This window comes from Pan troglodytes, chromosome 21 (assembly GCF_028858775.2).
Source record: "Pan troglodytes isolate AG18354 chromosome 21, NHGRI_mPanTro3-v2.0_pri, whole genome shotgun sequence".
Taxonomy (NCBI): domain Eukaryota; kingdom Metazoa; phylum Chordata; class Mammalia; order Primates; family Hominidae; genus Pan; species Pan troglodytes.
The window spans coordinates 39,884,195-39,896,231 of record NC_072419.2 but is presented as its reverse complement, the minus strand read 5'-3'; the positions used below and the strand labels follow the sequence as shown (position 1 = coordinate 39,896,231).

Below are 12,037 nucleotides of genomic sequence, written 5' to 3'. Positions count from 1 at the left end.
CCGCGCCCAGACGCCGCTTCATCGTATTGTAAACGTCTGTTACCTTTCTGTTCCCCTGTCTACTGGACTGTGAGCTCCTTAGGGCCACGAATTAAGGATGGGGCACAGAGCAAGCTCTCCAAACGTTTGTTGAATGAGTGAGGGAATGAATGAGTTCAAGCAGATGCTATACGTTGGCTGTTGGAGATTTTGGCTAAAATGGGACTTGCAGGAAAGCCCGACGTCCCCCTCGCCATTTCCAGGCACCGCTCTTCAGCTTGGGCTCTGGGTGAGCGGGATAGGGCTGGGTGCAGGATTAGGATAATGTCATGGGTGAGGCAAGTTGAGGATGGAAGAGGAGGCTGATGGCTGGGCTGTGGAACTGATGATCCTGAAAAGAAGAGGGGACAGTCTCTGGAAATCTAAGCTGAGGCTGTTGGGGGCTACAGGTTGAGGGTCACGTGCAGAAGAGAGGCTCTGTTCTGAACCTGCACTATAGAAAGGTCAGTGGGATGCGGGAGCGTCGGGGCGGGGCGGGGCCTGTGTTCCCGTGTCCCCACGCCTCCAGCAGGGGACGCCCGGGCTGGGGGCGGGGAGTCAGACCGCGCCTGGTACCATCCGGACAAAGCCTGCGCGCGCCCCGCCCCGCCATTGGCCGCACCGCCCCGCGCCGCCGCCCCATCCCGCCCCTCGCCGCCGGGTCCGGCGCGTTAAAGCCAATAGGAACCGCCGCCGTTGTTCCCGTCACGGCCGGGGCAGCCAATTGTGGCGGCGCTCGGCGGCTCGTGGCTCTTTCGCGGCAAAAAGGATTTGGCGCGTAAAAGTGGCCGGGACTTTGCAGGCAGCGGCGGCCGGGGGCGGAGCGGGATCGAGCCCTCGCCGAGGCCTGCCGCCATGGGCCCGCGCCGCCGTCGCCGCCTGTCACCCGGGCCGCGCGGGCCGTGAGCGTCATGGCCTTGGCCGGGGCCCCTGCGGGCGGCCCATGCGCGCCGGCGCTGGAGGCCCTGCTCGGGGCCGGCGCGCTGCGGCTGCTCGACTCCTCGCAGATCGTCATCATCTCCGCCGCGCAGGACGCCAGCGCCCCGCCGGCTCCCACCGGCCCCGCGGCGCCCGCTGCCGGCCCCTGCGACCCTGACCTGCTGCTCTTCGCCACACCGCAGGCGCCCCGGCCCACACCCAGTGCGCCGCGCCCCGCGCTCGGCCGCCCGCCGGTACGGACCCCAGGGACGCCGCGCCGACAGCGCCGCCTGTGCCCCCCGCGCAGACCCGGGAGGGCGCCGTGTTTGGCCTGGAGGCGGCAGGGGGCGGGGGAGGGGTTGACTGAGGCGCCCAGGCTGGGCGGTGCAGAGCCGGGGTTGGGCCTCCGGGCCCCGCCCTGGGGTGCGGGGTGACCTCGGGCCGGTCCCTGTTTGCTGCTCTGTGCTCTGCGCCTCAGCTTCCTCACCGGAGCCTCCCCAGCGTCGGACTCAGTGATAATAATAGCCCACGTGTATTCAACTGGCGTTTACTGCATGCCAGGCCTTTGGGCGACTTCAAGCCAGCTAAAGCTCACAACCCCGCTGTGAGCTGTGTTGTCACTGTGCCCATCTGACGGAGGAGGAACTGAGGCCCAGAGAGGGAAAGTGACTTGCCCCTGGTCACACGGCTGCAGGTGGTGGGGCTGGGATTTGAACTGAGGCCTGCTGGCTTCAGCTCAGAATTTGCATCTCGGTAGTGAGCACAGCTGCTAGGGGAAGTGAAGGCGGGGCGGAGGAAAGTCCTGGGGCCTAACCGTTGGTGAGCCATTGAGGAGACCCTCCTTCCTGCCTCGATGCTGACTGCCAGGTGCAGGCCTGGCCGGCCAGGCCTCTGGGGACAGCCCTCCTGGCTGGGAGGCCTTCTCTGCAGGGGCGGGGCAGCTGGACCAGCTGCTGATCCCCTCCCTCTGCCTGTCCTTCCATCTGCCACCCTCCACCCTCCCGGGCCCTGGTTGCCATGGAACCTCATTAATCAGGCAGGCCGACCCCTGAGTCTCTGTAGAAGGACTAGGTGGGCTGGGCCTCTGGGAGCTGGAGAGGAGGCCCCCAGTGCCAGGAGAGAAAATGTCTCAGGGAGATCCTTTAATAAAGCCCTCCCTGATCGCTGAGCTCAAGACCAATTCAGACTGGAGGGCCCAGAAGAGGCGGCTGAATTCCAGTGGGAGAAGGGATTGGAGGCGTAGAAGCCTGGAGCTGGGAACTGTGGGGCACAGGGCAGGGTGTGGAGACCAGTTTGACTGGCGCAGCCTATGGGTGAAGGTGGGGCTCTGGTGTGCAGGCGGGGTCTGGCCAGGCAGGATGGGGTCTCAGCAGGGAACTTGGAGCAAGTGGGAGGGGTGAGGCAGGACTCAGGACAAGGAGGTAGAAGCTGCCTAACTGCTGATGGGGGTGTGGGTGGCAGCTGGTCCCTGAGGCATCCTGAGGAGGCTCCCCCAACCCCCTTGGCCCCATGCCCAGTGCTGCCTTCCGGAATCACCACAATACTAATAATAATAACAATAGCAGCCACCATTGTTTTGAGGATGTCTTGTGTGCCAGGCTCTGTGCCAAGCACTTTACTTAATTAACTCATTTAACCCCATCAGCAGCAGTCCCTTTTTACAGATTGGGAAGCTGAGGCCTAGAGATGTTAGAATCTTCCCATGTCATTCTGCTCTTGAGTGGGGAGAGCAGTCTGCGTTTCCTCTGAGGTTGACCTCTGGGATGCCTTGCTTCCTGGGGATGCTGATACAGGTTGAAGAAAGGGCAAGAAGGGCTTTTAGGGGCCCTCCCTCTTAATGAGTGGGTGGGAGGGGGTTGTACCAGGGGTGGGCCAGGTGGCCTGTCTCCTGTACTCCAGGGGCCTGTTCCTGTGGGTACCACTTGGGACCTGGGCAAGCATCTTCCATTCAGCTGTGTGACAAGCATTATAGAAGGCTCAGGTCTGCGGAAACCTAACAACCTGAGGGTCTTGTCCTCAAAGATCTGAACAGGATTATGGGTTCTAGGATCAAAGGGAGGGACAGGGGCAAAGAAAAATGCCCTCCACTCCACCTGTCAGGGGCAGGCTCATTGGCCTGGGCATTCCATTCATTCAACAGTTGTTGAGTTAGTGAATGCCCAGGAGGCACTAGGCCCAGAGACAAGGAGCCCTGGCCCCCAGTGTACTTAAGGGCCAGGAGGCTGGCACCATTCTGGAACTGAAGTCCAGAAAGTCCACAGGTTTGGCTTTTGGCCTCTCTGCACTGGCATTTGTCTGGCACAGTCCTTGAAATAAGCTACAGGCTTAGCTTCTATACCAGCAGGCATTCTGTATACGAGGCTCTGTGTAATTCAGCCATTCCTCTTGGCCCTGCCTGTCCACTTCCACAAACTCAAGTATTATAACTATAATACATGTTTATTGTAGAAAACTTAACTTTTTTATTTATTTATTTATTTATTTTGGAGACAGGGTCTCATTCTGTTACCCAGACTGGAGTGCAGTGGCGTGATTGCGGCTCACTGCAACCTCTGCCTCCCAGGTTCAAGCTATTCTGTGCCTCAGCCTCCCGAGTAGCTGGGATTACAGGCGTGTACCACCATGCCCAGCCAATTTTTGTATTTTTAGTAGAGAGAGGGTCTTGCCATGTTGCCTAGGCTAGTCTTGAACTCCTGAGTTCAGACAATCTGACTGTCTCAGCCTCTCAAAGTGCTGGGATTACAGGTGTGAGTCACCATGCCCAGCTGAAAACTCTTAACTCTTTTTTTTTTTTTTTTTTTTTTTTTGAGATGAAGTCTCGCTCTGTCACCTAGGTTGGAGTACAGTGGCGCCATCTCGGCTCACCGCAACCTCTGCCTCCTGGGTTCAAGCGATTCTTCTGCCTCAGCCTCCCGAGTAGCTGGGACTACCGGCGTGCACCACCATACCCGGCTAATTTTTGTATTTTTGGTAGAGATGGGGTTTCACCATATTGGTCAGGCTGGTCTTGAACTCCTGACCTCAAGTGATCTGCCCGCCTCGGCCTCCCAAAGTGCCAGGATTACAGGCGTGAGCCACTGCGCCTGGCCAAAAACTTAACTCTTAAGAAACTAGAAAGTTGACGGCAGGATCCCAGCCCTATTCATTTTTTTCCTTTTTTTCCCTAAGGCTATTTTTGTTTGTGGTGGTTGTGACAGTTTTTGTTTTTTAAAGTTTTAAAAATTGTAGTTTTTCCTGTATCATTCACACCATTCAGATATGGCACTGGTCTCCCACAGTCCTCCCAGAGGCTGCCCCGAAATGTATTCTATAATAATAGAAACTGAACCAGAGAAAAGTTTCATGAGCTTTTTAATCCAAAAGGGATCATATAAATATATCGCCCCGTGACAGTGTTTTGCTTGTCTGTATGTGTGAGGGGATTCTTGTCAACCTGCCTCGGTCCTTGACAGCTGCGTGGTATTCAAGGGGCTAAACAAACCACAGCTTTCGTGACCCCCTTCATGGATGGGTGTTCGAGTCATCCAGATTTTTTCAGCAGTGAATGTCTTCACCCCTGCGTTTCGGGGCCCCTCTGCCAGTGTTTATCTAGGGAGAAGTGGCAGAAATGGCATCCACTCAAGCCTTTGTTTTAGGGCGTGGCACTGACCTGTCTTCAGGGGTGGACAAGGGTGGGGATCCCAGGGAGAAGGCAAGGGGTGCAGATGGCAGAAGCATGCTAGGGTTTGGGCCCCAGGGGCGAGTATGGAGGGGGATACATTCTGGCTGGGTTCTGGGGAGGTGGGGCACGTGGCGGGTATGAGTGTGGGCTCTGTACCAGCCCCCTAGGGTGCAAGTCCTGGGTCCACCTCTCACTGTGTGGCCTCTCTCAGGTGGAGGCCATCATAGCACCTGCCAAAAGGTGGCCGGAGGGTTGCAGGGGAAGCAGTTGAGTACACAGTGCTTAGAGCACAGCAGCTCTTCTTTCCCCTGGGTGCCTTCAAAAGTCAGTGAATGTGCACAAGAGGGAGTGGTTCATCAGCATGGGGGGGGTTCATTCAGCAAACATTTGTTGATGCCAGGCTCCATGGCAGACACTATAGATTCTCAAGTGATTCAGACACCTCTGAGGGTGAGATAGATACATCTGCAGAAATGTGTAGGGAGAGACAGAATGTGGCAAAAGGTTGGGTTTGAGGCAGTTCAGAGGGAGAAGAGGTGACATCTCCTAGCTGATGGGTAAGGTTTCTGCCCACAGAGGTAGAGGGAGCAGGCGTGAAGTGGGGAGGGTGGGAGGGATGCAAGGGCAGTCTAGATTTCTGGGAAAACGTGACTCGGGTTCCTCTAGAGAAGCAGTGGCAGATGAGAGTACGAAGGCAATGGGGAGCTGGAGGAAGGCCTTAAGCAGGGGCGGCAGCATGGTAAGGTTTGTAGGAGGACTGGCTGCAGCAGAGGCAGGGAGACCAGTGTGGAGTCTGCTCAGCAGCCCACTGGGAAGGTGGTGATCACCGTGGTGATGAGCAGTTCTTGGTAGCTGCATGTGAGGAGGGTGACAGGTCAGAAACTCTAGCTCAGGAAACCCTGTGGATGGTGGAGGGGAAGATCAGTCTGGTTTTGGTCCGGGTACTTTTGAGCAGCCTGTGAGACCTCCAGGACAGTCCCAATCCTGGAGTGTCTGAACTAAGCCAGAGTGGTTAGAGCTTGGGTTCTTCCTCAGACCGTCTTGGGTACAAATCCTGACTCTACCACTTCCTGGGCCTCCCTGGGCTTTAGTTGCCTTATCTGGAAAATGGGGCCATTTTTATACAGCCAGTCCGTTGAATGGAATGAACTAATGGATGCAAGGAACTTGATGAGCACCAGCTGCTACCATGCGTATAGATTAGTCAAAAACCAGAGAGAAGGTGATTTAGCCGAGGGACCTATGTAATCAGTGGCTTAGCTGGGCATGGTGGCTGACTAGTCCCAGCACGACTACAGTGAAGGCTGAGATGGGAGAATTGCTTGAGCCTAGGAGTTTGAGACCAGTCTGGACAACATAGGGAGACCCCATCTCTATGAGAAATAGAAAAGTTAGCTGGTCTTGGAGGGATGCACCTGTGGTCCCAGCTGTTTGGAAGGCCGAGGTGGGAGGATTGCTTGAGCCCAGGAAGTCTAGGCTGCAGAGAGTTGTGATCATACCACTGCACTCCAGCATAGTCAACAGAGCGATACCCTGTCTAAAAAAGAAAAAAAAATAGTGCCTTAAAACAACAAACATTTATTATATAGTTTTTGTGGGTCAGGAATTCAGGGAAGACTTATCCAGCTCTGGCTTGGGGTCTCTGGAGATTCAGCCAGTGTTTGGGTTCTGGCTGCTAACAGAAGTTGTGACTAAGTGTTGCTGTTGGGAGGAGGCCATGGTTTCTTGCCCATCATTAGGGCTACTTGAGTGCCCATATGACATGGCAGAGTAAGTGACCCAATACAGAGCAAGGAGGAAGCTCCAGCGCCTCTGACCCAGTCTCAAAAGTGACAGGCCATCCCTTCCACCACATTCCATTCATTCATCCCCAGAAGCAAGTTACCAGATCTGGCTCATAAGGGGAGGAGAATTAGGCTTCATCTTTTGAAGGAGAAGGATCAGAAAGTTTGCGGATGTGTTTTAAATCCACCGCTAGACCCCAGAGAAGTGGTGAAAATGGAATGTCCTGTGTGGTAGGACTGTGACTCTCAGGCTGTGTCCCCTCTGATCTCCCTCAGTCACACACTCAGGCATCCTGCTAGAGAAACTGAGGCGAGGGTAGCCCAGAGGCACCCAGCCTTAAGCCAGGTCTCTTCTGGCCTCACTCCTGGTTACTGGGCATCCTCCCGTTTTCGCCACAGGTGAAGCGGAGGCTGGACCTGGAAACTGACCATCAGTACCTGGCCGAGAGCAGTGGGCCAGCTCGGGGCAGAGGCCGCCATCCAGGAAAAGGTACCTATGGAGCTTGGGCTGGGCAGACCCCCTGTGACCAGGCCCAGGTTAGGGATGTGAACAGACAAACATGCTTGCAAGCTAACGTCTGGCTTGTCGGGCTTGAGCCAGGCCTCTGAGGACCCTGATGGGCAGTTGGAGTGGCCACCTGGCTTGGTTTCTCCAGGCCCTGAGGGGTGAGGAGTTCCCCAGCCAGAAGAAGAATGCTGTGGTTGGCCTCGCCAAGGGGAAGGAGCTGGCTGTCCCCCGGCCCCCATCATCCTGCTGCCCTGCACTGCCAGAGTGGCAGGCCTGGCTGGAGGTGGGGGTGGATGCTGAAGGGCCCTGTCTTGCCTGACCACACCCCCGCAGGTGTGAAATCCCCGGGGGAGAAGTCACGCTATGAGACCTCACTGAATCTGACCACCAAGCGCTTCCTGGAGCTGCTGAGCCACTCGGCTGACGGTGTCGTCGACCTGAACTGGGCTGCCGAGGTGCTGAAGGTGCAGAAGCGGCGCATCTATGACATCACCAACGTCCTTGAGGGCATCCAGCTCATTGCCAAGAAGTCCAAGAACCACATCCAGTGGCTGTAGGTACCGGCCACACAGGAGGGCAGGCACACCTGCCCATGCCAGCCTGGAGGAGCTGGTAGTAATACCCACTGTGGCTGCCTGCATCCCCATCTTATAGCTGGGGAAACGGGCTCAGAGAGGAGAGGTAGCTTCCCTGAGATGATAGATGGTAAAAAGCACACAAATCTTACATATCCACCTCAGTTGCAGCTTTACTTTTTTCTTTTTTAGATGGAGTTTCACTCTGTCACCCAGGCTGGAGTGCAGTGGTGCAATCTCAGCTCACTGTAACCTCTACCTCCCAGGTTCAGGTGCTTCTCCTGCCTCAGCCTCCTGAATAGCTGGGGATACAGGCGCCTGCCACCATGCCCAGCTACTTTTTGTATTTGTAGTAGAAACGGGGTTTCACCATGTTGGCCAGTCTGGTCTCGAACTCCTGATCTCAGGTGATCTGCCTGCCTCAGCCTCCCAAAGTGCTGGGATTACAGGCGTGAGCCACTGCGCCCCGCGCAGGTTTATATATTTATTCATCTGGGTTGCCACCATTCAGATCAAGATAAGAGCATTTTCAACACCCTAGAAGGTTCTCTTGTGCCCCTTTCCAGTCATTGCCAACCCCTCACACCGCCAGGTCACCACTGTCCTGGCTTCTCATGCCCTCGGTGAGATCTGTCTGGCATAGATATTTTATTCTTGTTTTATTTTCCCCCTCTCGCCTTCGCCCCAGTCATCCTGCTACTACCCTTTCTTTGATACACCTGCTGTTTCATTTTTTGGTAGATCATTCCATTCTGCATCTTTTGTGGTTTTTTGGGTGGAGGGGGGTGGTTTGAGACAGGGTGTTGCTCTGTCGCCCAGGCTGGAGTATGGAGGCACAAATACAGCTCACTGCAGCCTCAACCTCCTGGGCTCAAGCTCTGTACCTGTAGCTAGGACTACAAGTACATGCCACCATGTCTGGCTAATGTCTTTGATTTTGTGTAGAGGCGGAGTCTCACTGTGTTGCCCAGGCTGGTCTCAAACTCCTGAGGCTCAAGCAATCCTCTGGCCTCAGCCCCCCAAAGTGCTGGGATTATAGGTATAAGCCATCAAGCCCAGCCTTTTTTTTTTTTTTTTTTTTTTTTTTCATTTGACAGCATGTCTTGGAAATGCATGTGTGTGTGCGTGTGTAATATTTCGTGGCATGTCAGTCCCATCATTTGTTTATCCCGCCCTGGTTGAGGGACATGTAGGTGTTTATATTCGGGCCAGACTTCAAGCCCATGACACTCTGATTTGGAGCCCAGCTGAGGAGCCAGACCCAGAGAGAAGCAAGGGCTTGCCTAGGCCTCACAGAACAGAGGCAACAGCAGACTCTGTCCTGAGGCCCAGGGCTCCTGGCCAGAGGGGCCAATCGCTGTTAACCCTACCCTCCCTGGTGCCTCCCCACAGGGGCAGCCACACCACAGTGGGCGTCGGCGGACGGCTTGAGGGGTTGACCCAGGACCTCCGACAGCTGCAGGAGAGCGAGCAGCAGCTGGACCACCTGATGAATATCTGTACTACGCAGCTGCGCCTGCTCTCCGAGGACACTGACAGCCAGCGATATCCTTGGATTGGCCGTAGGGTGTGGAAGGCAGGCTTAGCAGGCAGGGTCTCCACCCAAGTGGGACTAGAGAGGCTTGGATTTAAGAGAGAGCTCTGATTTTGGTTGCAAGTCCTGGCTCAGCATTTTCTCACTGTTGTGACACTGGATAAATTGCTTAACCTCTCGGCCTCAGTTTTATCTATAAAAGGGGAATAATAATATCCAATTCTGAAATTGTACAGATTAAAAAAGAAAAGTGGCTAGGTGCGGTGGCTCATGCCTGTAATCCTAGTGCTTCAAGAGGCTGAGGTGGGAGGATCACTTGAGCCCAGGAGTTTGAGGCTGCAGTGAGCTCTGGTTGAGCCACATCACTCCAGCCTGGGTGACATAGCGAGACCCTGCCTCTAAAAAATAAATAAATTCCCAGCACCAGGCCTGGAGTTGTGTTGAACATTTTACGTGGAATCGTTCCCGGTAGCCATTATTACCTTGGGATTCAATGGGTAGAGTGATTCCATTATACAGATGTGGAACTTGAAACTCAGGAGTGAGGTAGGTTTTGAGTGGGTAGGAGGTTGGGAGGACAGGAGTGACTAGGCAGGTGTGAGCCCTGCCTTGTGAGCTGTTGGAGTGAGTGACCCCCTAGAAGTCAAAGGTCATGTGGTCCTTGACTCTGCCAACCCTGGCCTACGTGACGTGTCAGGACCTTCGTAGCATTGCAGACCCTGCAGAGCAGATGGTTATGGTGATCAAAGCCCCTCCTGAGACCCAGCTCCAAGCCGTGGACTCTTCGGAGGTGAGATCTGGGAACTCTGGGCCCAACTGGGCTGGGCTGGGCTGTGCTGGTGGTCACCTGGGCCTCAGTTTACCCTGCCTGCTGCTTCCACCCAGACCTTTCAGATCTCCCTTAAGAGCAAACAAGGCCCGATCGATGTTTTCCTGTGCCCTGAGGAGACCGTAGGTGGGATCAGCCCTGGGAAGACCCCATCCCAGGAGGCCACTTCTGAGGAGGAGAACAGGGCCACTGACTCTGCCACCATAGTGTCACCACCACCATCATCTCTCCCCTCATCCCTCACCACAGATCCCAGCCAGTCTCTACTCAGCCTGGAGCAAGGTGGGTGATGGGTAGGTGGGTGGGGTGGGGCAGGGCCCCTCTTCTGGGGGGTGGGCAGGCACGACAGCCCCTGCCTTCCTCCCTGCTGGGGCATCCCCGGCCTGTGATGCTCCCCGTCTCCCCAGAACCGCTGTTGTCCCGGATGGGCAGCCTGCGGGCTCCCGTGGACGAGGACCGCCTGTCCCCGCTGGTGGCAGCCGACTCGCTCCTGGAGCATGTGCGGGAGGACTTCTCCGGCCTCCTCCCTGAGGAGTTCATCAGCCTTTCCCCACCCCACGAGGCCCTCGACTACCACTTCGGCCTCGAGGAGGGCGAGGGCATCAGAGACCTCTTCGACTGTGACTTTGGGGACCTCACCCCCCTGGATTTCTGACAGGGCTTGGAGGGACCAGGGTTTCCAGAGATGCTCACCTTGTCTCTGCAGCCCTGGAGCCCCCTGTCCCTGGCCATCCTCCCAGCCTGTTTGGAAACATTTAATTTATACCCCTCTCCTCTGTCTCCAGAAGCTTCTAGCTCTGGGGTCTGGCTACCGCTAGGAGGCTGAGCAAGCCAGGAAGGGAAGGAGTCTGTGTGGTGTGTATGTGCATGCAGCCTACACCCACACGTGTGTACTGGGGGTGAATGTGTGTGAGCATGTGTGTGTGCATGTACCGGGGAATGAAGGTGAACATACACCTCTGTGTGTGCACTGCAGACACGCCCCAGTGTGTCCACATGTGTGTGCATGAGTCCATGTGTGCGCGTGGGGGGGCTCTAACTGCACTTTCGGCCCTTTTGCTCTGGGGGTCCCACAAGGCCCAGGGCAGTGCCTGCTCCCAGAATCTGGTGCTCTGACCAGGCCAGGTGGGGAGGCTTTGGCTGGCTGGGCGTGTAGGACGGTGAGAGCACTTCTGTCTTAAAGGTTTTTTCTGATTGAAGCTTTAATGGAGCGTTATTTATTTATCGAGGCCTCTTTGGTGAGCCTGGGGAATCAGCAAAGGGGAGGAGGGGTGTGGGGTTGATACCCCAACTCCCTCTACCCTTGAGCAAGGGCAGGGGTCCCTGAGCTGTTCTTCTGCCCCATACTGAAGGAACTGAGGCCTGGGTGATTTATTTATTGGGAAAGTGAGGGAGGGAGGGAGACTGACTGACAGCCATGGGTGGTCGGATGGTGGGGTGGGCCCTCTCCAGGGGGCCAGTTCAGGGCCCCAGCTGCCCCCCAGGATGGATATGAGATGGGAGAGGTGAGTGGGGGACCTTCACTGATGTGGGCAGGAGGGGTGGTGAAGGCCTCCCCCAGCCCAGACCCTGTGGTCCCTCCTGCAGTGTCTGAAGCGCCTGCCTCCCCACTGCTCTGCCCCACCCTCCAATCTGCACTTTGATTTGCTTCCTAACAGCTCTGTTCCCTCCTGCTTTGGTTTTAATAAATATTTTGATGACGTTTGGGCCGGGTTTTGGGACTCTGTTGGTAACATTTCGGGGCGGGAGAGGCCAAGGTTGCTGGGGAAATGCCCATTCTCCACTTCCCTTCTCCCTGTCCGTGCCTGATTTGATTTGAGCCTCATAACTCGAAGAAAGGTCAGCTTCCTCGCTGTTTTGGTCCTAACTCAAAAGCAGATCCAGTAAAGGTTTTTGTTGTAGAAAGCCAAGAATGCTATTCAGTGCTGCCCGAAGTGCAGAGTAATGAGTGGCCTCTCCTTTCCCCAGCCCCAGAGGCCACTCTGCTCAGTTTGCTGTCTTCCTTCCAGACGTTTCTGGACATTAGTAAACATGTAACAAATACAGTGGGCTGGTTCTGTGTCAGGTATTTAACAGTTCTGGGGACACGGGTGTTACCTCCTTTCATGGTGCTCTCAGGGTCTGAAAGAGGAGATCATAAATGAGAAAATCGGGAAAGGCGTTCTGGAATGGGTGGTGCTTAAGCTGAGCGCTGTAAAATAAGTAGGAGT

General features: G+C 55.7%; 1 protein-coding gene across 1 annotated transcript; it reads left to right on the top strand.

The window, feature by feature from the left end:
* Nucleotides 1-767: 767 nt before the first annotated feature.
* E2F1 (E2F transcription factor 1) lies at nucleotides 768-11,531 on the top strand. The gene is made up of 7 exons (XM_003316862.6): nucleotides 768-1,190; nucleotides 6,781-6,871; nucleotides 7,223-7,442; nucleotides 8,857-9,009; nucleotides 9,674-9,788; nucleotides 9,884-10,109; nucleotides 10,235-11,531. Exons 1-7 carry the CDS (start codon nucleotides 930-932, stop codon nucleotides 10,480-10,482), a joined length of 1,314 nt encoding a protein of 437 aa, XP_003316910.4. The 5' UTR covers nucleotides 768-929; the 3' UTR covers nucleotides 10,483-11,531.
* The last annotated feature ends 506 nt before the right edge of the window (nucleotides 11,532-12,037 follow it).